This window comes from Phalacrocorax aristotelis, chromosome 11 (assembly GCF_949628215.1).
Source record: "Phalacrocorax aristotelis chromosome 11, bGulAri2.1, whole genome shotgun sequence".
In the NCBI taxonomy this organism is placed as follows: domain Eukaryota; kingdom Metazoa; phylum Chordata; class Aves; order Suliformes; family Phalacrocoracidae; genus Phalacrocorax; species Phalacrocorax aristotelis.
In genome coordinates, this window is record NC_134286.1 from 17129699 (window position 1) to 17154748 (window position 25050).

The window sequence follows — 25050 nt, forward strand, 5'->3', positions numbered from 1 at the left end:
AGCAGGCTCTGAGCCTCCCCCGCTCCCGCCTGGACCACAGGTATTGCCTTCAGGGCGGCACCCGGCTGGCGCAGAGGGGTTGGGGGGACGTCCCGGGGACGGGGCGGTGTGTGCCCCACGGGGGGCGCCCGGATCCCGACTGGGAGGGTGGGGTGCGTCCCGAGTGGGGGTGTGGGCAGGGGGTGTCCCCGGCCGTGTGCCCCCCATCTCGGTGCTGCGGCGGCCACGCCCCCACCCTCCCGCAGCCAATGGGCGAGCGGGTCGCGGCGGCGCGGCTCGCCCCCGCCCACCTGTCTGCCCCGCCCCTATATAAGGCGGCCATTTCACCGCCTCCCGCCTCGCCTGGCATCGCCTTCCCTCGCCTCACCTCGCCCGCCGCCTCCCGCCATGGCCGACACGGCCGTGTCCTTCGCCAAGGATTTCCTCGCCGGCGGGGTGGCGGCCGCCATCTCCAAGACCGCCGTCGCCCCCATCGAGAGGGTGAAGCTGCTGCTGCAGGTGAGCGCCGGGGCCGCCCCCGGGGAGGGGGGCCGGGGGGCGGCGGGCCGGGGGCGGAGGGGGAGCGGCGCTGACCGGCGGCGGCTCGGCCCCCCGCAGGTACAGCACGCCAGCAAGCAGATCGCCGCCGACAAGCAGTACAAGGGCATCATTGACTGCGTGGTGCGCATCCCCCGGGAGCAGGGCGTCCTCTCCTTCTGGCGCGGCAACCTGGCCAACGTGATCCGGTACTTCCCCACCCAGGCCCTCAACTTCGCCTTCAAGGATAAGTACAAGCAGATCTTCCTGGGTGGCGTGGACAAGCGCACCCAGTTCTGGCGGTACTTCGCCGGTAACCTGGCGTCCGGGGGTGCTGCCGGCGCTACCTCCCTCTGCTTCGTCTACCCCCTTGACTTTGCCCGAACCCGCCTGGCAGCGGATGTGGGCAAAGCTGGGGCTGACCGGGAGTTCAGTGGGCTCGGTGACTGCCTGGTCAAAATCTTCCGGTCGGATGGCCTCAGGGGCCTGTACCAGGGCTTCAGTGTCTCTGTCCAGGGCATCATCATCTACAGAGCCGCCTACTTTGGCATCTACGACACCGCGAAGGGTAGGTTGACCAAAACGGTGCTAAAAGGATGATGCTGGGCTGCAGCAGGTGGCTCACCTGCCATTCTCATCAAAACCTCCCTCCTGCAGGCATGCTTCCGGACCCAAAGAACACCCACATCGTTGTCAGCTGGATGATCGCTCAGACCGTCACCGCTGTCGCCGGTTTGACCTCCTACCCTTTTGATACGGTTCGTCGTCGCATGATGATGCAGTCCGGCCGTAAAGGAAGTAAGTGTCTACCTCCTTGAGCAGGAATCATCAGGCACCCATGAATCAACAGTTGATGGTGGAACTGAGGTGAAGGCAGAGTGTAGATGCATCCCACTGTTTACAAGAGGTGAAGGTGAGAGGGGCTGCGGAAGCAGGTGTCAGGCAGGGGACACGCATGGGTCAGTCTGCAGCATGTCTCTAAGGTGGTGTGCACAAGTCAGGTATCTGTCAGTAGGGTGGGAACAGCAGAACTTGCCCAAGGATGTTGCAAACTAGTGTCTCTGGGACAAGAAGAGATATCCCTGGGAGCAGGCACAGCCTGGCTGACTGTGCAATAACTGTTGGGTCTGGAAGTGTTGGTGTCAAAGCAAATAGTACCTGCCTTCTGCTTAAACCGGGCCTTCCAGTGTCTCCTAGGGGTAATGCAGCAGCAGCGTATCTCCTGGGTGATCTTGTCTGCTGATGCACTAATACCAGAGAAAGTCAGTAAATAGGATGCACTTGAGGTTAGGAAGCTGGCAGATACGTTAGGCCATTTCCGACCTGGATGTCAGGGATCATGGGTGTCCAACTCCTAACGCTGTCTGTCTCCCGCAGCTGACATAATGTACACCGGCACCATTGACTGCTGGCGCAAGATTGCCCGGGATGAGGGCTCCAAGGCGTTTTTCAAAGGTGCATGGTCAAATGTACTCCGAGGAATGGGTGGTGCTTTTGTCTTAGTCCTGTATGACGAAATCAAGAAGTACACATAAGTTGTTTCCTGTTGTGAACTGGCATGTTGTTCTATGTAGTCTATGGCCGCTCATGGACTTGTTTGAAAACCGCCTAGTTACTAAACAGTGGCAGCTGATGTTTATACAGGTTGGCATGGGGCAGGGACAACTGCCTGCCCTGTCTTTACCAAGTTATTCCCCCGGACGGGACTCACAATGGTTTCTATTTCAGTCACTCCTGCTTAAAGAGTACAAAGAAATAAAAATGTGAAACCAACTTTCCTTGTCTCGTGTTTGCTCTTGCAGCAGCTGCAGCATGAGGGGGATGGGGGGGTCTCTGCAATGATTGCAGAGAGGAGGAGGATGAACCACCTCCATCCTGCGTGCCTTGCTACCTGTGGCCTCTGGCAGGTGAAGGCTGCGAAGGAAGCTCTGTGGTGTTTCCACCCCAGTGGTGTGGGGTGGAGCTGGAGTGGAGCTCTGAAAGACTCACCCTGCTGATCTCCCCTGAGACCCCAGTGACGAGAGATGATGCACTGGCTGTGTGCCACCAGTCCTGACTCTGGCCTCTCTGCTCCTCGGAGCTGATGAAACCTTGTTTTGAAAGTACCAAGCACCTAAACTTTCTGCTGCGCTGAATGCCTGAGAGGCTGGAGAAATGTCTAAGGGGTATTTGCTGCTGTCCGGAGGAGCAGAGCTGGCATCACATACTCTGGCTAAGAAACTGAGCTACCTACTCAGGCGTGTTAAAACCCAGCCAGAGAATGTAAGTGCAGGTAATTGCTGCTGTTCTGTAAAGCCCCTGGCTAGCCTTGACCTCACACGAGGTGTTGTGCTGTGGGGGTGTAGTAGCTGAGCAGAAGCAGACAGCTCCTGTGCCAGGGCTGTGCTTGCTAGGCAGGGAGCCACATCCCCAGGCTCATCTCTTACCCCTGGAAGTTAAGCTTGTCCCAGCCCTATGTTCTGGGGGAAGGGGGAAATTTCTTCATGCTGCTGGGCAATTTGGGGAAAATACTGCAAGACTGGGCGATGTGTGTGGCTTGGCCTTTACCCAGACATCTCTGTGGGTCTGTGAGCTGCCTGGTTTCTACCTGGGAAGCTGGGGTGGTGAGTGGATGCTCTCCTGGTCCCCTGCCCTGGGAATCAGCGAGCCTTTCCTCACTGCTCCCACACCTTTGGTCCTTCCTGGCTGCCCAGGCCTGCTCAAAGTGGTTGATCTCAATCACTGAAACCGATCTCAACCACTGTCCGAGGCAGGTAAACATGCCTTGTGTTGCAAAGGGCGGTAGTTGTTTTTATTGCTGAAATCTTAAGCGGGGCAGCTGGGCATGAGAGCACAGCACCATCCCACTGCAGCCAGCGTTGGCATGCTTGGGTGCCTGCAAATGGATGCCTGCGTTTGCAATGGGAGATGGTCTTATACTGTGCTGTTGAGCCAAGAGCCTTTGCTGGTGCTTTTCAAGTACTCCTGGGCTCCGGTGGTGTGAGGTCCTCCACTGCCAGCTATGGAAACAAAATGGGCTGAAAGTTTCCCCATGAGATGGAGCAATGCCACAAGCACCGGGCAGCATGCTGCAGGGAGCAGGCAGCAGCCTGGCAGGGGGTGGCACCACCGGGCAGCCCTCTCCTGCTGCACAAATGCAAGTATTTAATTAAGGGCTCTTGGCTCTTATTGCCTCCTGCTGCTAAGCTCTCCTGGATTTCAGGGGCTGTTCTGAAATGCTGCTGGTTGCTGAGCATGCAGGATCCTTTCCTCTCCTTTCTCCACAAGGGATGCCTGGCTGGGCCGTTAGTACAGGGAGGTAAGTGCATCATTTCAACTGCAGAGGGATGGGTGACCGAGGCGCTGAGCTGGGCTGTTGTGCCAGGCTGCAAAGGACCTGGGGAACTGTAAGTCCTTAGACCTACAGCACTTCACATTGGGCTTTGGGTGCAGGGCTGGCACTGAGTGAAATGGGTTGTAGCTGCGCATGCTCCCTTTGGGACTGAGGAAACAAGCACGTGTTTCACAGCTTTTTTTTTAGCTCTGAGGCATGGGAGATGTGGGGCAGAGCCTACAATGGGTTTTCCCTGCGCTCTGCCACTGGGGAGCACAGGCCGGCAGCCCCCTCTGGCCTGAGGCCCCCTGGGCGTTTAACCTCCCCCTCCTGGCAGCTCCCCTGGGAGCAGCTTTATCTGGGGAAGCAGGCTGGGGGGATTCAGCTGCTGCTTTTGCCTGCCACAGGAGCACGTTATAGAGGGATTAAGGGCTTTATTCTCGCAGGGAAACTGAGGCATGGCAAAGGGACTGGGGCCAGCCAGTGGCCAGGCAATAAGCTGAGTGCAGTCCCTCCAACACAGCGTTTTGTCCACCAGGCTGTGCTGCCCCAAGGACGGCAGGGGTGGATTTTCCTTTTAAACACGATTCTCTTGTGGGGACTACTGACCATCTCATGCATCCTTACTTCCTCCATGGGAGCTGTGCCCGACTCAGTGTCACAGCCCCTTTGCTGGCAGAGAGGGGTGGGCGAGCGCCTGTAGCGCTGCTTTCATCTCAGCTCCTTGCCTGACAGCGGTAAATCCTAGGCTTAGGAACTGTTGACACAGATGGCTGCACATGGGATCATGTGAAACACTTGTCCATGGCTGGGGCAGGTGGCGAGCAGTGCTGGATGTTTGGAATGGCTTGGTGCACACCAGCCCCCCAGGCTGGGCTGGCTGTGGTGCCAGGGGGGGCTGCAGGATGGGGCTGGGACCTTGCCCACTGGGCTGGAGGCTGTGGACACCACCCCTCACTGGCAGGTTTGGGCACCGGGTAAGGCGAGGCAGGGGCAGCTGCCCTCTCCCTAGGGGGATTTGGGAGGTGCTAATGACAGCAGAGATGCCCCAGGTGGGAGGGGGGAGGAGAGCATCCTACCTCAAGGACCTGACTCGCAAAAGGCCAGTGCAGTGCCAGCTTGTTCATCCTGCCACCCACTTCAGCAGTCATTGGGCTGCCCCAGGCTGTGTGTCTGGGCTCTGATTGGAGTCAGAGGTTCCCCTACCGCCATGTCCTTCTCACCTTGGGCCAGGCATGGCCCCAGCATCCTCCATGTGCTGCCTGCACTGGTCCAGCAGTGGCTGGCACAGAGGGGCAGGGGAAGATGCAATGGTTCAGGTCGCACAGGGTGAAATTGGTTGTCCCCAGGGGGGTGAGTGTGTTGAAACCACCTGCGGGACTGATCCTGCCGCTGCCCAGCCATGCGAGGTGTCCCCGTCAGCTGCTCAAAGGACGTGGATCAGGCTGTGGGGCATGAGCTAAAGCTGGCGTGCCTGCGGGGACACAGCCCTGTTTCTGTACACCCTGGTGCCATACTGAGTGTGGTGGGGGGAGCAATTTGGGCACACTGAGACCTCGGGGAACTGCCAAGGCCTGCAGCATCAGAGACGTTCTGAGAGGTGTTGTCCCACCAGGGGTTTGCTGGCTGTCGCTGTCTGATCCTGCTGGGGACATCAGGAGTTACAGCCCTGGCTGCCCGGATGGGGTGGTGTTTTTCTGGCTGACAAGCAAGGAGAGGTTGGCCACTTGTGCTTTGAAATCCACCCAAAAAACCAGCATGCTGGGGCCAGCTAGGTTCATAAGAGCTCCCCAATAGAGAGCTAAAAGGCTTCCTCCCCTATCCCTCGGAAGCCAGCTCTACAGCCTTTTAAACAAGCCCATCATTTTTATTTTGTATTTTTAAATGCCTAGATGTGGCAGTGCCCCATGGACCTGTGGGGCTCTTCAGCATAACAACAGCAAAAGCTGCATCTAGTTTGATTTAGGCTGCTCAGTCAGTACTGATCCAAAGCTCCTCACATTGTCATACAACAAAAAATTAGTGTGCATTTTTTAATATTCATTGCAATAGTCTTGGGAGTCAGCGTGAGCCACCTGTATGCCAGTCTAGTGGGTGAAATAGCAGAAACACGGAGCACGGCCCAAGGAGAGCTGTAGTAGCTGACCAGAAATATTTGCCTTCAGGTTTTAAGGCTGAGCTCTGCACATGGTCTGGTCACTGCCAGCCACCCTGGTGCCATTGCCCTGTGGGGATGCACATGGAACTGGGAAGCTGAGAGCATCCCCGCTGGGGCTCGCTGCTGCCGTGTCCCACAGGCAGACCCTTGCTGCGGGGTGGTGGGTGCAGTGCCCCCCCCCAGCTCCCTGCAGCACATCCCAGGGCATGAAGCACCAGCCTCAGGGGCAAAGCAAGGGAACTATCGGCGCTTGTTCCCTTGAAGGCAGCTTTCTGCCCTGTGCAGCTGTGCTGGGTGGGAACATCATTCTCATGCCATGTGCAGGGTTACAGGGCCAGAACAGCAAGGCCAGGCACTGCCGCAGGGCTCTGCAGGGAGACAGCCCTCACCAGGCTCCCAAGGTCCCGCTCCCTCTGGGCTATTAACCTGCCCAGAGCCCAGGCAGATAAATGCTGAATAGCAGCTTCTGAACAAGCCTTAGTGTTATCCAGCGCCCCGGAGTCTCTGTGATAGCACCAGCTGCGTTGCTCCCCAGGTACAGCTGCAATTAACGCCAACAAGGTTGCGGTCACCGGTACCGCTGCTCTCCAGTGTTTACAAACTGCGTGGGGGCTTTTTTACAGGTTATGAGGAACAAGGCAGCACTGCTACCCATGGAGCTGGTCTGACATGGCAATGCAGATGAGGTTCTTGCAAAGGTGTGTGGAAACTGGACTGGACTAAGCCATGAAACACCAAGTCTGGCCATGTGTGGCATTATTTTTGGAATATATCTCCTCCTCCCCCTTTACTTCACACTCTGCTTTGCAATACCGCTGCATCCGGACAAGTTCTTGTGCACAGTATAGTGCTCAGTTAAACAAACTAATCTATCACCTGCCTACAGATGTAGAAAACCTAATGTTGGCTTTTACAGTAACACAAGACCTGACTTTTCTTCCATCTGAACACTGCTGCAGATTACCCAGTTGTTACCGGGGTGTGGGAAGCTCTGCAGAATGGCTAGTTTTACCTATTATAATAGGACGTTTAACCTGCTTCCTGTTGCTGTAGTCAGATAACATCTTTTAATTCATTTAGACCTAGAAATTAAAAGCCCAACTTGATTTAAATTGTTGTGAATTTGATCTAGTTAGGGTAAGAAATACATACTTAATAATGCATTGGATCAGATTCTCTGTGTTGTTGTTTCAGCCACTGACTGCATACCTAGAGGGTATTAAAAGTATCTCAGGGCCTGCTAACACGACACACTACATACTCGTGAGCCAAACTAAGCAGATCTGTAATGACAAGAATGAAAACCACTGACTGAACATGGGCTGGTCTAAAAGCCAGAAAGGAGGAGTGCTTGTGCTGTGAACACTGCCTCAGGGCTCAAGATGCACTGCGGAGGAATTCGATGGTAGTTGGCAGCTGCTACTTCAGGCAACTTGTGCTGAGCTGTGCGCTCGCCAGATGCTGTTTGCGCTCGCCAGACTGGTCCTTGCCCCTCCTGGCCGCCCCTTCACAGCCCCACGGCAGCTGAAGCCCTGTGTTTTGTCACTCCCAACCTTAACCCTAACTCTAAAATGCACCAGCCCTGAGTCAGCTTTTGTTCTGGGTGCCACTTCAAGCAGGACCGTTCTTTGTCCTTTATGACAACCGGTGACTGAGAAGTCTGCATCCCAGAAGACCTCACACGGGTCAAAACCTGTTTGCAAATTTCAAAGTCTTTGACTCCTGCTTGGAAAAAAACTTCCTAATTTTAATAGAGCCCAACCTGCTGTTACTCAGGGCTTGGGTCGCTCCCAGGGGAACCGCGAGGCCCTCGCCTGGCCGGACCGTGCTACTGCACTTGGAAAAGGAGTTCGTGCAACGGGGTTGTACCTGCTCATTCCTCCTGCCCTTCCCACGTGTTACACACCTCCTTGTAACTGCTTAAGTGAAGAGCCCCTGGATGTAAGATTCTGGAAACAGGCTTCAGATTAGCAGATGATCAGCGGTGAACAAGACCAGCGCTGCTTGAGTTAACCCGAACACGTGCTTACCCAGCCTGGCATTAAATTGGCATGCGACTGATGCCTCCCAGCTCTGGAGCAGTGTTTGCTCCATCCCTTACACCTTATTTTCCCAAAGAAAGGAAGGACACATCCTTAGACTAAGCAGACCTGAGTTTTCCCAGTCAGAGTTATAAAGCCAGATGGAAAATCTGTACTGATTATAGGAAGTCTTCCATAATAATTGCAGGGGATGAAGCATCTTAATCATTGCTCATGTTACTTTACGATACTTGGCAGAGTAAGAACACCCTAGGAAAAATATTTTAATTCAAATCCATAGCATGGTATTTAATCCCAAGTAGAGCAACAGAGACATGGGCTACAGAGCACTGTTATTGCATCACACAAGAGACATAAAATACTATTTCCCAAACAAGGTACTTTACACACCAATTCTTAACATTATCTTTATCCAAGTCCTTAGTGGCCAGTGCATTCACAACCACTCTCCTTCACATTTTACGACTCCAAATACCGATACTGATTTGTAGAACGGGTTAGTTCAGACATGCAGTTGTATTCCACTTTAAATGATCACCAATCATATCAGTAGCTTCCAACTATGTATTTGTACTCATTCGTGGTATAATACACAGGCAGTCCTTGTTTTCAGTAGCTTAAAACAGGGTTGAATTTCATGTTCTTGTATCGGGCAGTATCTGTTGGGGCAGTGTACTTCCACACAACTGCAGCTTTCCGATGTTCAGCAGGAGCCGAGACTTAAGGCTACAGCCAGGCCTGTGCTGGCTGCCTCTGACAGCCCTGCATCCGAGTCGTTCCAGACTGTGTTGGAATGGCATGTCTCTCAGGCTGCTGCATATTTTGGACGCATTTAAAATAACAAAATGAACAATAGGCACAGAGCTTATTTTTGTAATGATTTCTTTGTTGTACAGTCGACCTACTGTTCTAATACATTTGCAGAAATCTTACACATTTGAAAACCACCAAAATAAAAAGACGGGTACCTAAAGGTGCACTGAACTCCCGATGGCACCCAGCGAAGACTTTCCCAAAAGTAAATATTCTGGCTGGAACAGCTTGCTCATAACACTGGGTCTGTGGAGAACTGTAGTTTCAGCAAAGCCTCCAGTGCCATTGGAGTTATTACAATTGGTACCGGAGTATCGCTTATGACAGAGAGGTACTCATCCTCTGAGCTGGTTGTACCACGTCGCCCTTGAATGTTGTCTGTTACTTTGGCTTTGCTGACAGATCTGCGATAGCTCCTGGTAGCTTTCTCCCATCTCCAAATACCCAGCAGACGTGCAGTGTTTCATTTGAACTGGTTATCAATCAGGGTCCCTTTCATCTTGGCTTTCTTGGCTTCCAACTCAGCCTGAATAAGAAAATTAAGACAGAATGAAATAATGACAGGATATGTTTCCCTTCAGTGCTCCCGTGACATTTGGTCTTCTTGTCTGAACACTGTCTGAACTGGGAGGAGTTGGCCAGGGTAGGGAGGCAGCGATCGTGGCTCGGGGACGGGCAGCATCTGTCGGCGGGTAGTGAGCGGTTGTATTGTTTGTGGTTTTTTCCCTTTTTCTTTTTATTATATTATAATTTTTGTTACTATTATCATAATCAATATTATTATCATTATTATTTTATTCTAATTATTAAACTGTTCCTATCTCAACCCACAAGTTTTCTTTCTTTGCTTTTGCTCTTCCGATTCTCTCCCCCATTCCACAGGGGCGGGGGGAGTGAGCGAGCAGCTGCGTGGTGTTTAGTTGCTGACTGGGGCTGAACCACAACAGTCGTTTTTGGCGCCCAACGTGCAGCACGAAGGGTTGAGATAATAACAGTTGCTGTTCACAGCGTAGACTCTGTTCTCAATATTAGTTTATCTGATCTGCACCATGCTCTTGTATTTGCTGGGTCTGTTAAAGATTGGTGTTGGGTTTTCTGGTCTGCTGTGCTCTGCAGTGATTAGTGATGTTTTCCCTGGGAGAGTTGTTTTTAAAACATAGGCCTTGAGTTTTATTTGGTATTTGAAGTTTATATTGAAGCTGTTACTGTATGTCGCGTACCACCTCATGGATATAATTAGCAATTATACCTCCTCCTCTGGGAGTTTTTTTATGGAGAAAATACAGAACGGCACCTTAGCTACCATCTTCTATAATGTCTCCTCTCTCATTACAACAACTTTTCAGTATCTTGTACATCCTTGGGTAGTTAAGATATATCTGTTGATATTGCTTTGGCAGACCATTTCAGCTCTAAGGTTAATAAGCAATAAGAATATCATCCAGATGTCTTCCCCAAGGCTGGACAGCTATGGGTGGCAGGGTATGTGGGATAGTATGGGCAAATGCCTGTGACGGTGGGCACCCCCAGTGTATTGGGACTTCACTCCTGAACAAGTGCAGAATCCTGAAAAATTAGTAGAATATTTGGAGAAAGTATGTTGTCACCCTGGCAACTCCAGAGAGATACAAATCACTGCAATGTGCTGGGGCCTGGCCCATGCTTTTCACACCAGGAACAAGAGTAGCTCAAGATCTTTGCTGATGCCCTCCTCTCCTAAGGTATAAAACAAGGTCTGCCTTCAAAATCATAAAAACCCCAAGACTAACTGCACAGGAGACAACTTCATACTTTCTATCCTCAGATGGAAGCTGCACATTTTCTCCCCCTCCCATCTACTACTCTCCTGTCACAGCAGGTAAGATCAGCTGTGATGTTCTTGCCATTAATTCTCCAGGTGACCCTCCTGGTAGCAGCTGAGCTCCACAGGTCCTCAGCTTGCCCTGGTGCCTCATGGCAAAGACCTGCTCTGCTAAGCAGGCTTGAGAGCACAGCATTAGGGGTGCTCTGGCTGGCAAAGCCACGGCCTGATTTCCCTTCCTTCGCTCCTTGTCCAACAGGTCAGGGGAGTCTCCCTGCAAAAGCTCTACTGGCTGCTCTTCAGTTAGCTCTATAGGTAATTGGACACCATTTTAAGTTTGGGAGGACTATAAGAACTTTTCTACAAAACCTGCAAAGGACAAGTCATCCTCACAAAGGATTTGACATCCTTACCCATGACTGTACCAGAACCTCCCTATACTTGTAGTCCAATCTGCAACACAGCTTTTATGTACAAAGCCCACAGATCCATGTTCAACACCAAAGAAAACACTCACGAGTTCCTGTAGCCTTCTTTTGCTCATGCCTTTGCGTTCCAGCTGTTTCTCAATCACCTTTGCATTCTGTGCATAGGAGTCTGCAATCTCCCTCTGAAACACAGACAATGTCACTTTGCAACAGCAATAACACCAAAGTAACACCACCTCATCCAAACGGTGAGACGATCACTGGCTCTGATCAGTGTCCGAGGCAGCTGCCCAGTTCAGATGCGACTGCCACCAAGGGCAGGCAAAACTCACTGCTTCAATCTCCTCCTCCTCTTCATCAATTGTGGAGACAGTGACAGAGCTGAACTTGCCCATGTCTTTGGTCCGTTTGGTCATCATCACCTGAGTGAGAAGCAGAGTATTTTGTTAAACCCTGGGAACAGCTGTGCCACTAGGGATCACTTTCCCCTCCAAGCCTTTTTAAGGCTTTTCATGCAAGTCATTAAGATTACCTGAACTCCATGGGTGGCAAAGGAAAATTATCCCCAGTGATTTCTTTCTTTTTTTTCTCCCCTCTGCCCCCACCATGAAGTGATTTTACTCACCACACCTTTTTGAAAAGCAGAGATAGCCTTTTAACTTCTCTAAAGCTAATTACCTTTTTGGGAGGTTCTTGTTTCTGAGTATATATGTTTGTTTTCCCAAAACCCTGGCCAAATTTGACCACGGCACCGTCAACAATGAACGTCACGGGAGCATTCTTTTGTTGGTGTTGATAAAAGAGCAGCAGTCCACACCTGGAAACAGAGTCGCATGTAGCTGTGAGGAAACCTGGATTCTGGATTCCTATGGTTACCACAAAAACAGACTCTAAAAGTCACTACAGAGCCACCACAGTCACTCACTTGCCGCACTTCTTCCTGAACTGCCGCTCTATGCCTTCTGGCCTGGGGGAGAGAGGAGGAGCTTGAGAGGAGCGCAGAGGCAGCAGGCACTGGTGCCTGGCTGAGGGACCCCAGCGGGTCAGGAAGCAAGGCCGGAGCAGGGCAGCCCCTTCCCCGGGCGGCAGAGGGGCTCTCAGAGGGACGGGGTGGGCACAGGACGGGGTCGGCCGCGTCCCACCTTCGCAGGAAGACGCTCTCCTCCTCCTCCGCGTTGCAGAACTTGTGGGCGTGCTTGGCGGCGTCCATCACCCGGGCTCGGTCCCGCGGCCGCATCGGCAGCTTCTCCAGCTGGCAGTCTGCGGGGCGACGGCGGGGCCGGACTGGCGGCGGGGCCGGGACGGGCACCCGCGCTACACCCGGCCGCCTCACGGGCCCTCAGAGCTGCAGGACCCTGGCCTAACCTCGGCCCGCCCGCAGCCCAGCCTCCGGCCTACCCCCCGTCCCACCCGCGGCCTACCCCGGGCCTACCGCACGGCCCAAGCCCGGCCTACCCACGTCCTAGCCCCGGCCCGCGGCTCACCCAGCACCAGCACCATCTGCCCGCACAGGCAGTAGTAGACATGAAGCGGCTTCTCCCCATCGTCGTACTCCTCGCGGTCCCGGGTGTCGGAGCAGACGACGGAGCGAGACACCACCTTGGGCATGGCGGCGCCGGGCCCCGGCCTCCCCTCCCGCCCTGCCTCCCCGCGGGCCCGGCCCCCGCCGCAGCGCAGCTCCGCCCGCGCAGCCCGAGCTCCGGAGCGGGGGTTGGTAGGAGCGGCCTGTGCGCTCTCCTCGCGGCTGTTTTTTGGTTTGCTTGGTTGCGTTTTTTTCCCCCATTTTCTCAAAACGTGGTCGTTTCTCCCGAAAGGAGAAGCGGGGGATGTTGGTGTGCACCAGAGGGGCCGTAGGCACTCCGCTTCCAAGCCCGGGATAGCGCAGTATGATTGCGGGTTAAATGCAAACTACAATGGCAAAATTTAGGCCTTACATCATTTCTCTTAACAAACAAGCTAGCCTGAAGTTGGCCCAGCGATGCTCCAAACCCTGGGGAATGGGGAGACAGTCACACTGTTTCCCTTCATAGAATCATAGAATAATTAAGGTTGGAAAGACCTCTAAAATCATCAAGTCCACCTGTCAATCCAACACCCCCAGGCCTCCTAAACCATGTCCCAAAGTGCCCTGTCTACACATTTTTTAACACCTCCAGGGATGGTGACTCTACCACCTCTCTGGGCAGCCTATTCCAATGCCTGACAACCCTTCTGGTGAAGAAATTTTTCCTAATATCCAATCTAAACCTCCCCTGACACAGCTTGAGGCCGTTTTCTCTTGTCCTATCACTAGTAACTTGGGAGAAGAGACCAACACTCACCTCACCACATCCTCCTTTCAGGTCGTTGTAAAGAGCAACAAGGTCTCCTCCCAGCCTCCTCCAGTCTAAACAATGCGAGTTCCCTCAGCCACCCCTCGTGACACGTGCTCTAGACTGTTCAGCAGCTTTGTTGCCCTTCTCTGGACATGCTCCAGCACCTCAATGTCCTTTGCACGCAGTCTCAGGCAGTGCCATCCATGCCTCTGTCATCACCTGGGAAGTAGCTACTCTAGGCAACAGCAGAGAGAAATTCTTTAATCCCAAAGGCAATAAAAAAGTTGTAAAAGAGATTATTTTCCCTTGGAAAAAGCTCCCTCTAGAAGCAGAAAGTGCAGCACAGCAAATTGTGCTGGTTTTGGCTGGGGTAGAGTTAATTTTTCTTCACAGCAGTGAGCGTGGGGCTGTCTTCAGTTTTTGCTGAAAACAGTGTTGATAACAGGGATGTTTTCATTCCTGCTGAGCAGGGCTTGCACAGAGTCAAGGCCTTTTCTGCCTCTCACCCCGCCCCACCAGCAAGGGGCTGGGGGTGCACAGGGGGTTGGGAGGAGACACGGCTGGTACAGTGACGCCAACTGATCCAAGGGATGTCCCACACCATATGGCATCATACTCAGCATACAGAGCTGTGGGAAGAAGAGGGAAGGGGCGATGGGATTTGCCTTCCCAAGTCACCATTACATGAGATGGAGCCCTGCTTTCCTGGGGATGGCTGAACCTCTGCCTGCCCATGGGAGGGAGGGAGTGAATTCCTTGTTTTGCTTTGCTTGTGTGCACGGCCTTTGCTTTCCCTATTAAACTGTCTTTATCTCAACCCACGAGTTTTCTCACTCTTCCCATCCTCTCTTCCACCCCTCCGGGGCTGTGACCCAGCGCCTGTGCCGGACCGAACCGCCGGCAGAGTTTACGCCACGACACAGCCCAAGGGACCAGACCGCTCCTGCCGCTACCGGGCGCCCCGCCCCCGCCACTTCCGGCCCGCCCTCCCTCCGCGGTGACGCCACGGGCCGCATTCCCCCCCCGCACTCCCGCCGTTGGTACAGCCCCCGGCCCTGGGCGCCGCCCCTCGCCCCCTCGCCGCGGTGGTAGAGGCCGGGCGGGGGGGGAGGCTCAGCGGCATCCGGCTCCGCCCCCTCTCCCCGCGGCAGTTGGTACGTCCCGGGATCGCCCGGCAGCAGGCGCAGGAGTCGGTGCAGCCCGGGGCCTCACCCCCGCGCCCGCCTCAGTGGTAGAGGCCGCGATCGTTCCTGTTCGTCAGCGCCGCCGTTGCCTCAGTCGGAGCTCGCTGCCGCCGCCTCCGGGCGCTTCCTACTCCCTCTCACAGTGTATGAGTGATCTATAACCCTGAGCCCGCCATGTCCACTCCGGCCCGTAGGCGCCTCATGCGGGACTTCAAGAGGTACTGAGGCCGCTGGCTGAGGGGAGCGGGGAGGGCGGGCTGGAGGAGGAGGAGGAGGAGGGGGGAGGTGGAAGAGGGTGAAGGGCTCGGTTCTACCGGGGGAGGAGGGGGGCAGTACAACATGGCGGCGGGGTAGGGCGCGCTCCGCTGATTGCGTAGCGCCAGCCGGCGCTGCCTGCCTGCGGGTTACGCTGTTTGCGCAGGGGCGTGTAGCTACCTGCCTGAGTTACGCGAAGTGCGCAGGGGCGGTCGCCGCCGGGAGGGGGGTGTACCGGGGAGGGGGGCCGCGGGACCGTTTCCTCAGCCCTCCCCGTGCCCCGCAGACTGCAGGAGGATCCCCCGGCCGGGGTGAGCGGGGCCCCTTCCGAGAACAACATCATGGTCTGGAACGCCGTCATCTTCGGGTGAGTGTGGGCGGCCGGGGCCGGTGGGCGCCGCGCTGCCGGCCCCGGGGGCCGGGGCCGGGGCCGGGCCGGGCTGCCCGCCGGGTAACGCTGTGCTCTGCTTTTCCCTCCTCTAGGCCCGAGGGGACCCCTTTCGAGGACGGTAAGTGGGGCGGCGTGCCGGCCGGGGTTTGGCTCTCTCGGGGTAAGCTGCTGCTGTTTGACACGGCCCTCACAGGTCGCTGCCGTGGGCTTTCCAACAGGTGTGGGGCTGGGAGGGGGTGCGGGAGCCTATTCACCTCACCTCATGTCCCTGGGCTGCTCCCAGAACTTACACAAATATTATTATTTTTTTAATCCTACTCCAGGAAAGCATTGTAGATCTAGATTGCTCTGTTGATTTACAGAAGCATACAAATTAGCTTGTAGGGGCTTGCTTGTCATCACTAAATCTGACTGTCCCAACCCTAATTTAGTATAACATTTTAAGGACCTCCAAGCTGGATTGTGTTTTTTAGGGACACTCATATTCGGAGCAGTGTCAAAAACCTGGTATACAACTGTTGTTGTTTGTTCTGAGTTCTGGTTTTTCTGAGGCTGGAAGTGTTTTGTGAGTAAGTCCCAACACAAGTCAGTTGAAGTAGGAGATGGGCTGAATGTTTGAGGAAGTTCAGAACAGATTTTTTTTGTTTCTTTTTCTTAGCATCTACTTCACTCTGCTACAATCAGTATCATTCAGGGTTAAAGATTAGAAAGACTTTTTAACTTTAAAAGCTGACTAAATAGGTCCTTGCAACATACCTGCGTCCTAGGAGTTTCTGTCTGGCCTTACTGTCTTTTATAGCTTTACTGATGCTGTGTGAATACTTCAACATCTTTGTGAAAACTTGTTAGACATGAAATACTGTCTAACTGAAATCAGTGATGCATTTTTTTAAGGTACTTTCAGTGCAGGCTGTAATTAATCCTAGATCTCCATGACTCATGACAAAAGCATAGGAAAAATTCCTTAACTCTTATGTTGTTCTTGGCTAACTCCTTTGTCTTTGTTTATCCTCGGAGATGGCACCTGTGGGCATGCCTGTAAATTACAGATTCTTTTTTTCTGTGAAGATTTTGAAGATTTTAAATATTTCAGGCCTAAGAAAACTCCAAAGGCTCCAGTTACTTTTTTTTTTTATGCATTTGATTAGTTAAGAAACATGCTATAGTAGCTGCTTCAGAAGTGTAATGTTTAGAACCTGAGTATTCCACAATATCGCATAACAGAACAGGCAGACTAAATGTATTCTGTTATCTCATCTTGTATACCTTAAAGACGGGCTCCCTTAAACTTAAGTGAGGGTTGCGAGAGCTGCTTAGGTCCTTGGGTGCACTGCCACTAACAAAGTGATTCACTGTTCAGAGCAGAAAGCCGTCGTTTCACAGTGTTGTTTCCTTGTTCAGGCTCTTCCAGCTCAGTGTGGGCTTAAAAGGTGCTATGAGGGCTTCTTTCCATATATTTCCATTTAGCTGCAGAAGGTTGGAAGACTGCTTTTGAGAGCCCTGACATACCGATTTCGTCTGGGCTTTCCACTGTGGCAGCACCGTGTCTTTATCTCAAATACTTAGGATGTGTTGTACTCACAGCAGTTTGAAGTTCAAACAGATGTTTGAGTCTGCTGCTGCTGTCCTACTGCCTCGGTTGATCTAATAATATAATCTCGGTGTGTGAGGGATTGTTCTTTTCATAGCAAAGTGTGTGTTTTCACAGTATGCGCTCAGGAAAACAGATATGTCTTGTGTTGCAGGATATGCTTATCTTCTTTTCTCTGGGACATCTCTTACATTGTGCTAGATAACAAAATACTAGGTGGTGCCTAGAGATACGAGTGTACTGGTGCCTCAGCTGTCCTTTTCCTTTAAGTAGCTGGGGTAGCATAGTTCAGATAATGGTAGCACAGTTCAGATGCAGTTTAGCTTAACATAGGTAAAACTAAGGGAATTTTTATTTAATAGTATTGAACTGTTAGATTGGGCTTGTTTTGTAACTGTGCAGGCCCTTGTGACTCAGAGGTACACTGGAGCTCCGTAATCCTGAAAAAGCCTTTGCAGGGCAGTGTTCTTCCGAAGCTGCTTTGTACTTTCGTTTTTAGGCCGTGTCACTTCCTGGTGATACTGGAAGACTTCCTATAGCTTAGTTCTTGTGAAAGTAGCCTGTGAAATTTTTAATTAGAGGTGTAATAATCAACATCATGAGAATTACTGTTCTTTATGCTCATTTTGGTGAGACCCTTCTCTAGTCTCAGCTTGTGAGGTCCCTTATCTTTGTCTGGACTGAAAACCTTGGGTTCAAACACGTTTGTTTACTTGCTGTGCAGCATAATGCAGCTAACAGCCCTCCCTCCTCTCCGCCCCCAGACGTTAGGGGGTGTTTTCACAACTCTGTGCGCAGGCTGACTCGGCCTAGGAGCAACTACTAATTTAGATAGGCATAACTTCCATCTTCTGGTTTAAGAGGATTCGATTGCAGGTGTCTGCAGTTGGACCCCGGGGATATTTATCCTGCCCTTCACCCTATTTCTAAGAACTATATGTGTGTGGCATCTAAAGTGGTAGTGCTGTCTCAGTGGTGGAAACCCAGGCTCTCCCAGTCCTTCAGACCAGTTTCTCTGAAACTGGATGATGATACTGTGGTTAGTGCAGGATTCCTGGCTTAGAGAGAGTAAAGGAACACAACTATTGTAGTATCCTGTCTTGCTGTCATCATGCAGGAGGCTTGAACAGAGAAGGCAAGGCATTTGCCTTCTGTATGGTTTGTTCCTTGCTATGGAATACGGATTCTGTATCCTCATGTGGGAGAGGAGGAGATTGTCCCTACTTTACAGACAGTGGAATAGAGGGGGCTGCTCTTCCTCCTTGCAGTGAGGAGGGCCCGGCACGGACATGGGTGCTGCTCTAGAAGGGGTTGCTTGGGCTGGCATACAGGTTGTGGAGAAGCCTCTGTGTTAGCCCTGTGAGGACCTTATATCCTGAGGTAGGAGAAACAGATCAATGAGGTAGGTAAGCACAGGAGAGACGAGAGTGTTCTCCTAAGATCAGGGTTGATCCTAATATCAATAATGACAGAGACACTGATAATTTATGTTTTTAAATTGGCTGTCTAGGGCAAGTTGCAAGGAATACCCGTTAAAAGCTTTAAAATTAGTGACAGACGAGACTGGACACTGAAGGCCTCATCCCCAGCAGTATGTGTCATGATACCTATTTCACATGTGTGGTCTTTCAGTGTGAGTGACCCGTGGACTTGGGTTCGTTGAATCTCTGCATTTGTCCTTTAATAAAGCTCAACAACGAGGTGTTGCATACCGCGAAGTTCTTTCATAGAGCCATTGCTACTCTGTGTCTTGACTTGGATGTTTGAGTAGGTAGAAACTCCAGCTGGAAGCTGTCCAACCATTCACTCAGATTTGTGTTAAAAGTAATGCCGGCCTGTCCCTGGTGGGACAGATAGCTTCCCTTTCTTTCAGTAGTTCTAAATGGATTCCAAGACCAAACTGCCCATTATTGCTTTTTGGCCACCCAGTCTGTCCCCTCTGCTCCCACTTCAGTCAGTCTTCTAGAATAGCATTCATTTTCTCAAGTGTGCTTGTTGAACTCTCTTTGATGGTTTGTGCTCAGTTTTCAGCCTACTGCTTGCTTAGTCACTCTTCCACAGAAGAAAGTGCCTGCTTTCTTGCCTCATAAGGAGGCTACTGAGAACCAGAACTGGGGCAGGGAGAGCTGGGAATCCGTTAAGATTTAGAATCAAATCTCCAAGTGTTCGATTCTAAAGGGCCAGTATTGCCTGGGATTGTCACTGTGTAGGGGAGGACAGGTAGTCGTGAGCTGATGTTGGCAGCTGGTGGTTGTTGTTACTAACTTTCCAGGGCTGGCTTAGATCTGAGATCAGTTTGACTCTGTGCCTCTGGATTAGCTGGAGTAAAGCTTCAAAGCCCCACTGCAGACTTCCGCTAATTTAAACAATCTCAACTATACTACTCCTGTTCTTTTGTTTTACAGTAAGATAGCATGCCGTTGGCGCTCTGCTCTTATGTTGTTAGGCTGCTAAAAAAAAACAAACATGCAAAAACTTATTTTTAGGATGTTGAGGCTTCCCACTGCTGTACAGAAAGCTCTGAAGCATCTATACTCTGTCTTCATGTGCAGACTGGAACGTCAAAGCAATGACCTTCATCTCTTGCAACTCAGTGTTGTAGTTTACCTCCTTATAAAGGAAGGAGTCCCTGGGGAATAGCGTTGGCCCTTACTGATCTGAAAAAAGGGAAAAGGGTTTGAAAAATCTGTTCTCTGGCTACCAGTTGTTGGCATGTGTTTGCCAGCTAAATGAAGGAGTATGTTAATTACATTAGGGCTGGAAAACTCCCTCACGGTAGGAAGCAAGGATGAGCTTTATATCTGGGCCTCTGAGTTTTACTGTGGGCACCAAGTTGCAGGTGTTTGTGTGTGTGACACCTGTCACTGATACATAAGAATGCCTTTTCAAAAAAGGTAACATATCTGCCCTGGCAGCTTGTTACAGCTGTTACTATAAGGTGCCTTCCTTTTACAGGAGAGCTATATGTTTATTTGAAGGTGTTTTGGATATTTCTCTCTAGGCAGACTGGGGAACTTCATAAACTGCCTCCTGGATTGGTTGGTCTGAGGCAATGGCATGGTAGAGAGAAGCTTGAAGTGGAGTACATAGAGTTCCTTAGTTGCTGATCTGAATCCCTAGCAGTGCTTAGTCCCTTGGACCCATATTTATGCAGCTGAGTTGTCAGACTTCTTATTCTTATATTGTCGTAGCCTGAGGAGAAGGGCTAAAATACTTATGTTGGTGCAGGCTGTTAAAATGACTGGATTGGGACTTAAGTTTTATGTTTCTGCTTAATCAGCTTTTCTCAAAAGAAGACTAGTTAGTGTGAAGTAAATGATCAGATTTTTATTTTGAAGTGTCTGATTTGGATGCTCCTTTCCATACTACTTTTCTACAATAAGACCTGATTACCTTACAGTTGTTGATAAAAATGTATTTTCTTGAAATTTAAATAGGAAATAAATCAGAAGGCCCTTGTCATGATCGCATATCCCAGTCTCTAGGACTTACTAAATCACGGCCTGTTGCACAGATGGTTATACACCCACTTGTGCTGTTTTTACAGTGCGCTGGGATTAGGCTTTGTGGAAGAAAACCTGAAGGGCAGATTTATTCCCTTACACAAACCTTCTGATGGGTTGTTGGTTTTGGCAATAAAGTCACAGCAGATACTCTTGTACCAGTACTGTCTGCTGCTTCGGCGTTAATCATTAACTTTGAAGAGAGCAGAAGAATCATTGTAGGACTGAGCAATCTGTATTCCATATCCAACATGCGTGTATGAGCACAAGAGTATCAGTTTGTGCTTGTGGAGGGATGCTACTTATTCATCCCTTGTGTAAATACATTCTGGTTAAGGGTTACTTACCTCTCTTTCAACTCCAGGAACTTTCAAACTTACAATAGAATTCACAGAAGAATATCCGAATAAGCCACCTACTGTTAGATTCGTCTCTAAAATGTTTCATCCAAATGGTAAGTACTGACAGTGCTTTTTATTTTGTTTGTTTTTGGTTTTAGTTAGAGCTTGCTGTAGTGCTGTAGAAAAAGGTCTATTTATTATAAAAGTTTCCACAATCTAAGAAGCTAGCAAAATTCCATGTGGTTCTGTGTAGTTTTGGTTAGGATGAATGTGGGAGCAGTGCTCAGGTTTGAAATGAAAAGGGCACTAGAAGGAGCCTCCTACCTTCAGGTGTTAGAGCACAGTATTGGTGAGACGCTCTTCTCTCTCAGCTGCCTGTTGTTAAACCTTGGAGACGAATATATTCTTAAATAGCAATGCCTTGGACCTTTGTCTATACGTATGGCATAGACAGCATGACACTGCTGAATGCAGTTGTCTTTTAGCACTTCCCGGAAATGCCTGTAAGAATGATATACCTTGAAATGTAGTGTTAGTTTCCCATTATAGCCAGTGATAGTAAGATCATTTAATTAAGCCCCTTCTTAGGTCATTGAAGGTTGGAGATGAATTCCTTGCTTCCACACAAATACGAGCTTTGAGAAGAAATACCCCAAACCTTCAAATGCAGCAAGTCAACATGTGTGGGTGAAGTGCACTGAGGGAAGGGTCTTGTAAAGCTGCTGTGAGAAAGGTGACTGGACACCCAGTGTTGTAGATATTTTCTAGGGAAACCTTAGGTGAAAACAGCTTTTTCCTTGTGCTCTTTATTTATTCACTTTTGGGTAGCTTAAGTTTTTTTGCCTTAAAAGCTATCCATGGTTTTCCACAGTAGTAGCTGCAATGTCACAGAGAAGCTTGATGTTGAAGAATAAGCAGAGGTTGAGTTTAAATACAGCAGGCAGCTGTCAGTAACAAGCTTCACCTCTTCCTACCTACAGGCTTGTTTGCTGGATTTAAGTCTGTCAGACACTATTGACTTTTGCAGTGTTTGTCGGTACGTAGGTTTTTCAGGATCAGGCAATACTAGGAAAAATGTGAGCAGCTGTACAACCTCCTGTTTTAAGCCATTCTTCTTGAACCTTTTCTAGTCTATGCAGATGGTAGTATATGTCTGGATATTCTTCAGAATCGTTGGAGTCCTACTTATGATGTCTCTTCCATCTTAACATCCATACAGGTAAAAAGAAGTCTGCATGAAAGGGTAGACTGAAATTAGGATGCTTTGACAAAAACCGCTTGGGAAACACTTTGGTTTTTTCCCCTTTTGCTCCCGACAGCCAGTTACAGCAGCTGTACCTTGGTATTAGCTAAAGTGCGAATACTTCCCAGATGTAAATTGAGCAGACAGTGACAGCGGTGGTCGCTGAAGGGACCTGTCCAGCGATTGCACTCCCTGGGTATTGCCACTTGGCTGGCAATTAAGCGGCCATGTGTGCTGCTAAGAGTAATGCTGTTGGCTAAAGCTTCCAGTAATGTACAGCTGGAACAATGTGACATACCTTACCTGTATCTAGATGAACTTCTGCGCTCTTGCTAGTATGGATAGCTCAAGGAGTATGTTGGGAAACTATGTGTACTTCCACATGCCTAAGAATCTTTTTCTCTTTGCACAGTCCCTATTGGATGAGCCAAATCCTAACAGTCCAGCAAACAGCCAGGCAGCTCAGCTATACCAAGAGAATAAGCGGGAATATGAAAAACGGGTTTCTGCAATAGTAGAACAGAGCTGGCGTGACTGTTGACCCAGGATGATGCAAATGAACACTCTGTTGATGAGGAAAATAAACAAAGTGTCTCAGTCATCTTTTTCCTCCTAGCATTTACTTTGAAAGCAGAATAGCTGTTGTGCTGTTGCCACCCTCCCTTGCTGAAGCTTCTTCTCCTTGGACATCAGAAAGCACCCACCTTGAAGTCAAATGTTCTGTACTTGGGTTACTTGCAAAAGAGTTACTGATGCTGAATTCATTTTTTGTGGTCCCTCTCCAGTCTTAGGGCAGTATTGTGCATTTCTGTAGTGTACACTAAGCTTTTAATTGTAATTGTGTTATACACAGTGATGCTTATGTGTAGCTTGATAAAGGGATGTTTATATACATACACATTTTTTAACTGATATTAACTAAAGTGCTGATCTGTCCAGGCTGGTCATTTACCTCTACTATTGGTTTAGACCCTGCTGCATTTGTAAGTACTGAGTGAAGAAATAACCTTGTTTCCCTTTTGTATTGGTTTATCAGTTCCTTACTCGTGGAAAAAAAAAACTCCAACTCTTAAGTTGATTCCAATTCAGGACTGTGGAATGCTAGTTATTTTGGCACTTCACACACAAGATTTATGTACAGATATACGTAAATCACTACAGTTTTGGTACTTGATCTTTGCTTAGGGTGAAAACAACCCCTCTTTTTAAATTTTATTTTATTTTAAAGGACGTTCCTACAGAGACTGCTTCAGTAAGTTTCTGTAGTCCTGTCACTGAGGCATTACTGGACAAAACCAGGTAGAGCTGTGGTACTCTGAGCAAAAGACCTTCCGCACTAAGGAAGAGGAAAAACCTGGAGCGCTCTAGCAGTGGAATTACTCTCCTTCAGTGTCTTTATCCTGCCCCTTGTCTTTACCTGTGAAAGATAAGTTACTTGGGATCCAACTTTGCCATGTGGAAAGTTTGAATAATGTAGGATAAAGGGTAGGCACCTGAGTCTCTGCAGTTTCTGCTCTTTGTAGATTACTGTGTGGTTTGTGTGAGCTACTGCTGCATGCTTGAGTTACTTCCATAAAACTGAAGGGAAACTGTTTTTTCAATTCTGAAAAAAAAAATGCCATTTGTAAGTCCAGACTCACTTTTTTGGTAAGGCCAAGTTTCTACATTTGGATACAGTACCTTAAGCAGCAGTGTGGGATGAGGAAACCTACAATTGTGTTGTCCACTGTTCCAGTGTCTTTTGTGTGCACATTGGTCTGTTAGTTGAGAAGTTTAACTTTGCACAAGTAACCCATGTAAGAAACTGTACATTTTTCAAAAGTTGTAAATAAAGTGTAACCTTAGTGCTTATTGTATAAATAGGCAAGAGGTGTGTGGCTGTGGTTATTTGACTGGGGTGGCAGGAGCCTGGTGGGGGATGGAGCGTCGGGTAGGAGCTTACAGCAGGGCTGTGGAATACTTGCTAACCTTCTGGGGTGTCTGGGCAAATGCTGTGCTAGTGCAGGGATAACAAACTCAGCCCTTGTAGCTGGAGGGAGGAGGCCTGAGGGGCAAAGGAGGGAATACAGGCTGGGACCAACCAGCTAGCAGGGAAATGGAGAGAGACAAGTCTTCACCAAACAGTCGCTTGCTGGAAGCTCAGCTCTGTGTCATGCCTAGGAGGGAACTGTTAATAAAAAGGAGCCTGTGAGAATGAGTTAGTTACAGCAACCTAATGGGCTCAGTAATGAATTGATACAGAAATGGTATTTATTTTTTTCCTGTCTTAATGAGGGAGAGAACAGGATTTAAAATGAGTGATATGTAACAGAAGCTGGTACTGCTGCTTAGCGCTGCAATGAAGACAGAAGCTGCCAGGCTCTTTCAAAAAATTAAACTGGGATTTTTACCTGCTGTGACACCAGCTCACACCCCAAAACAGGCCTGTTGGGGTACAGGGAACAGCCTTTTACCACTGAGGTACACAGGCTCAGTTTCCTGAAGGCCAGAGTGTCATAACTGGCCCTGCCTTACGGCTGGCTTTGGCAGGCTCTGAGGCATGCAGTACGAAGGCAGGATAGTGAGTCTGCCTCCAGTAATCATGTTTGCTTCTTAAGCATTCCCAAGTCAGAGCCAGTTGAGAAACAAGCACCATGGTTGCATCATGTTAGGGAGCAGTGCAGAAAAAAACCCAAAAACTAACTCACCCCCATGCCCTGCATTGGAAGAGAACCAAGAGTAGCTCAACCACTGCCCCTGTACCAGCTGTAATGATTGCTGCACAGTAGTGCACGGAGAGCCCTTTCTGAATGGTCTAAGTCATTCTTATGGTGCAGAAGCCTCATGTCAGTCCTTCCTGTTCTGTATTTGTCTTGGTAGTCATGAAGAAAAAAAAAAAGACTGAGTCAAGCCCTCACCTTTACACCTCCCCTTAGGCAAGGGCTTCATCCACTAGCTTAATTTAAGCCATGTACTGGCACTCCAGAGAGCTTATGGCTACAGAAACACACCAGAGCTGGTGAGGCTGGCATGCCCTTAGCGCAAAGAGGTAACACCCAGCCCTCCAACCCTACAGCCACTAACCAGGGAGGGAACAGCCCAGCCCTGCACAGCAGAGCTGCGCCCAGCGAAGGTGCGTTGCTGAGTATCACAGCCACTACCCAGGCCAGGAGAAGC

General features: G+C 50.2%; 3 protein-coding genes across 4 annotated transcripts; 2 read left to right on the forward strand and 1 right to left on the reverse strand.

The window, feature by feature from the left end:
- Positions 1–298: 298 nt before the first annotated feature.
- On the forward strand, positions 299–2289 carry SLC25A5 (solute carrier family 25 member 5). Its single transcript, XM_075107116.1, has 4 exons — positions 299–498; positions 598–1084; positions 1174–1314; positions 1894–2289. The coding sequence occupies exons 1-4, from the start codon at positions 388–390 to the stop codon at positions 2049–2051; spliced, it is 897 nt and encodes a 298-aa protein (XP_074963217.1). The 5' UTR covers positions 299–387; the 3' UTR covers positions 2052–2289.
- Positions 2290–8290: 6001 nt separating this feature from the next.
- STEEP1 (STING1 ER exit protein 1) lies at positions 8291–13854 on the reverse strand. 2 transcript variants are annotated; one of them, XM_075107118.1, is made up of 7 exons: positions 13393–13854; positions 12214–12331; positions 11997–12038; positions 11750–11888; positions 11404–11493; positions 11161–11253; positions 8291–9368 (listed from the first exon to the last, which is right to left on the reverse strand). In XM_075107118.1, exons 2-7 carry the CDS (start codon positions 12306–12308, stop codon positions 9306–9308), a joined length of 522 nt encoding a protein of 173 aa, XP_074963219.1. In that variant the 5' UTR covers positions 12309–12331; positions 13393–13854; the 3' UTR covers positions 8291–9305. The 2 variants fall into 2 exon arrangements, with proteins under 2 accessions (XP_074963219.1, XP_074963218.1); XM_075107117.1 differs by lacking the exon at positions 13393–13854 and adding an exon at positions 12556–12727.
- Positions 13855–14527: 673 nt separating this feature from the next.
- UBE2A (ubiquitin conjugating enzyme E2 A) lies at positions 14528–23761 on the forward strand. Its single transcript, XM_075107119.1, has 6 exons — positions 14528–14788; positions 15112–15192; positions 15309–15334; positions 20675–20764; positions 21782–21870; positions 22307–23761. The coding sequence occupies exons 1-6, from the start codon at positions 14745–14747 to the stop codon at positions 22433–22435; spliced, it is 459 nt and encodes a 152-aa protein (XP_074963220.1). The 5' UTR covers positions 14528–14744; the 3' UTR covers positions 22436–23761.
- The last annotated feature ends 1289 nt before the right edge of the window (positions 23762–25050 follow it).

Coding starts and splice junctions, on each gene's coding strand:
- STEEP1 (XM_075107117.1), bottom strand. CDS start 12,679: ATGCCCAAGGTGGTGTCTCGCTCCGTCGTCTGCTCCGACACCCGGGAC. Junction 12,039..12,213: donor GAGAGCGTCTTCCTGCGAAG/GTGGGACGCGGC, acceptor TCTCTCCCCCAG/GCCAGAAGGCATAGAGCGGC. Junction 9,369..11,160: donor AAAGAAGGCTACAGGAACTC/GTGAGTGTTTTC, acceptor TTTCTTATTCAG/GCTGAGTTGGAAGCCAAGAA.
- UBE2A (XM_075107119.1), top strand. CDS start 14,745: ATGTCCACTCCGGCCCGTAGGCGCCTCATGCGGGACTTCAAGAG. Junction 20,765..21,781: donor TAAAATGTTTCATCCAAATG/GTAAGTACTGAC, acceptor AACCTTTTCTAG/TCTATGCAGATGGTAGTATA. Junction 21,871..22,306: donor CCATCTTAACATCCATACAG/GTAAAAAGAAGT, acceptor CTCTTTGCACAG/TCCCTATTGGATGAGCCAAA.
- SLC25A5 (XM_075107116.1), top strand. CDS start 388: ATGGCCGACACGGCCGTGTCCTTCGCCAAGGATTTCCTCGCCGGCGGG. Junction 499..597: donor GGGTGAAGCTGCTGCTGCAG/GTGAGCGCCGGG, acceptor GGCCCCCCGCAG/GTACAGCACGCCAGCAAGCA. Junction 1,085..1,173: donor CATCTACGACACCGCGAAGG/GTAGGTTGACCA, acceptor TCCCTCCTGCAG/GCATGCTTCCGGACCCAAAG.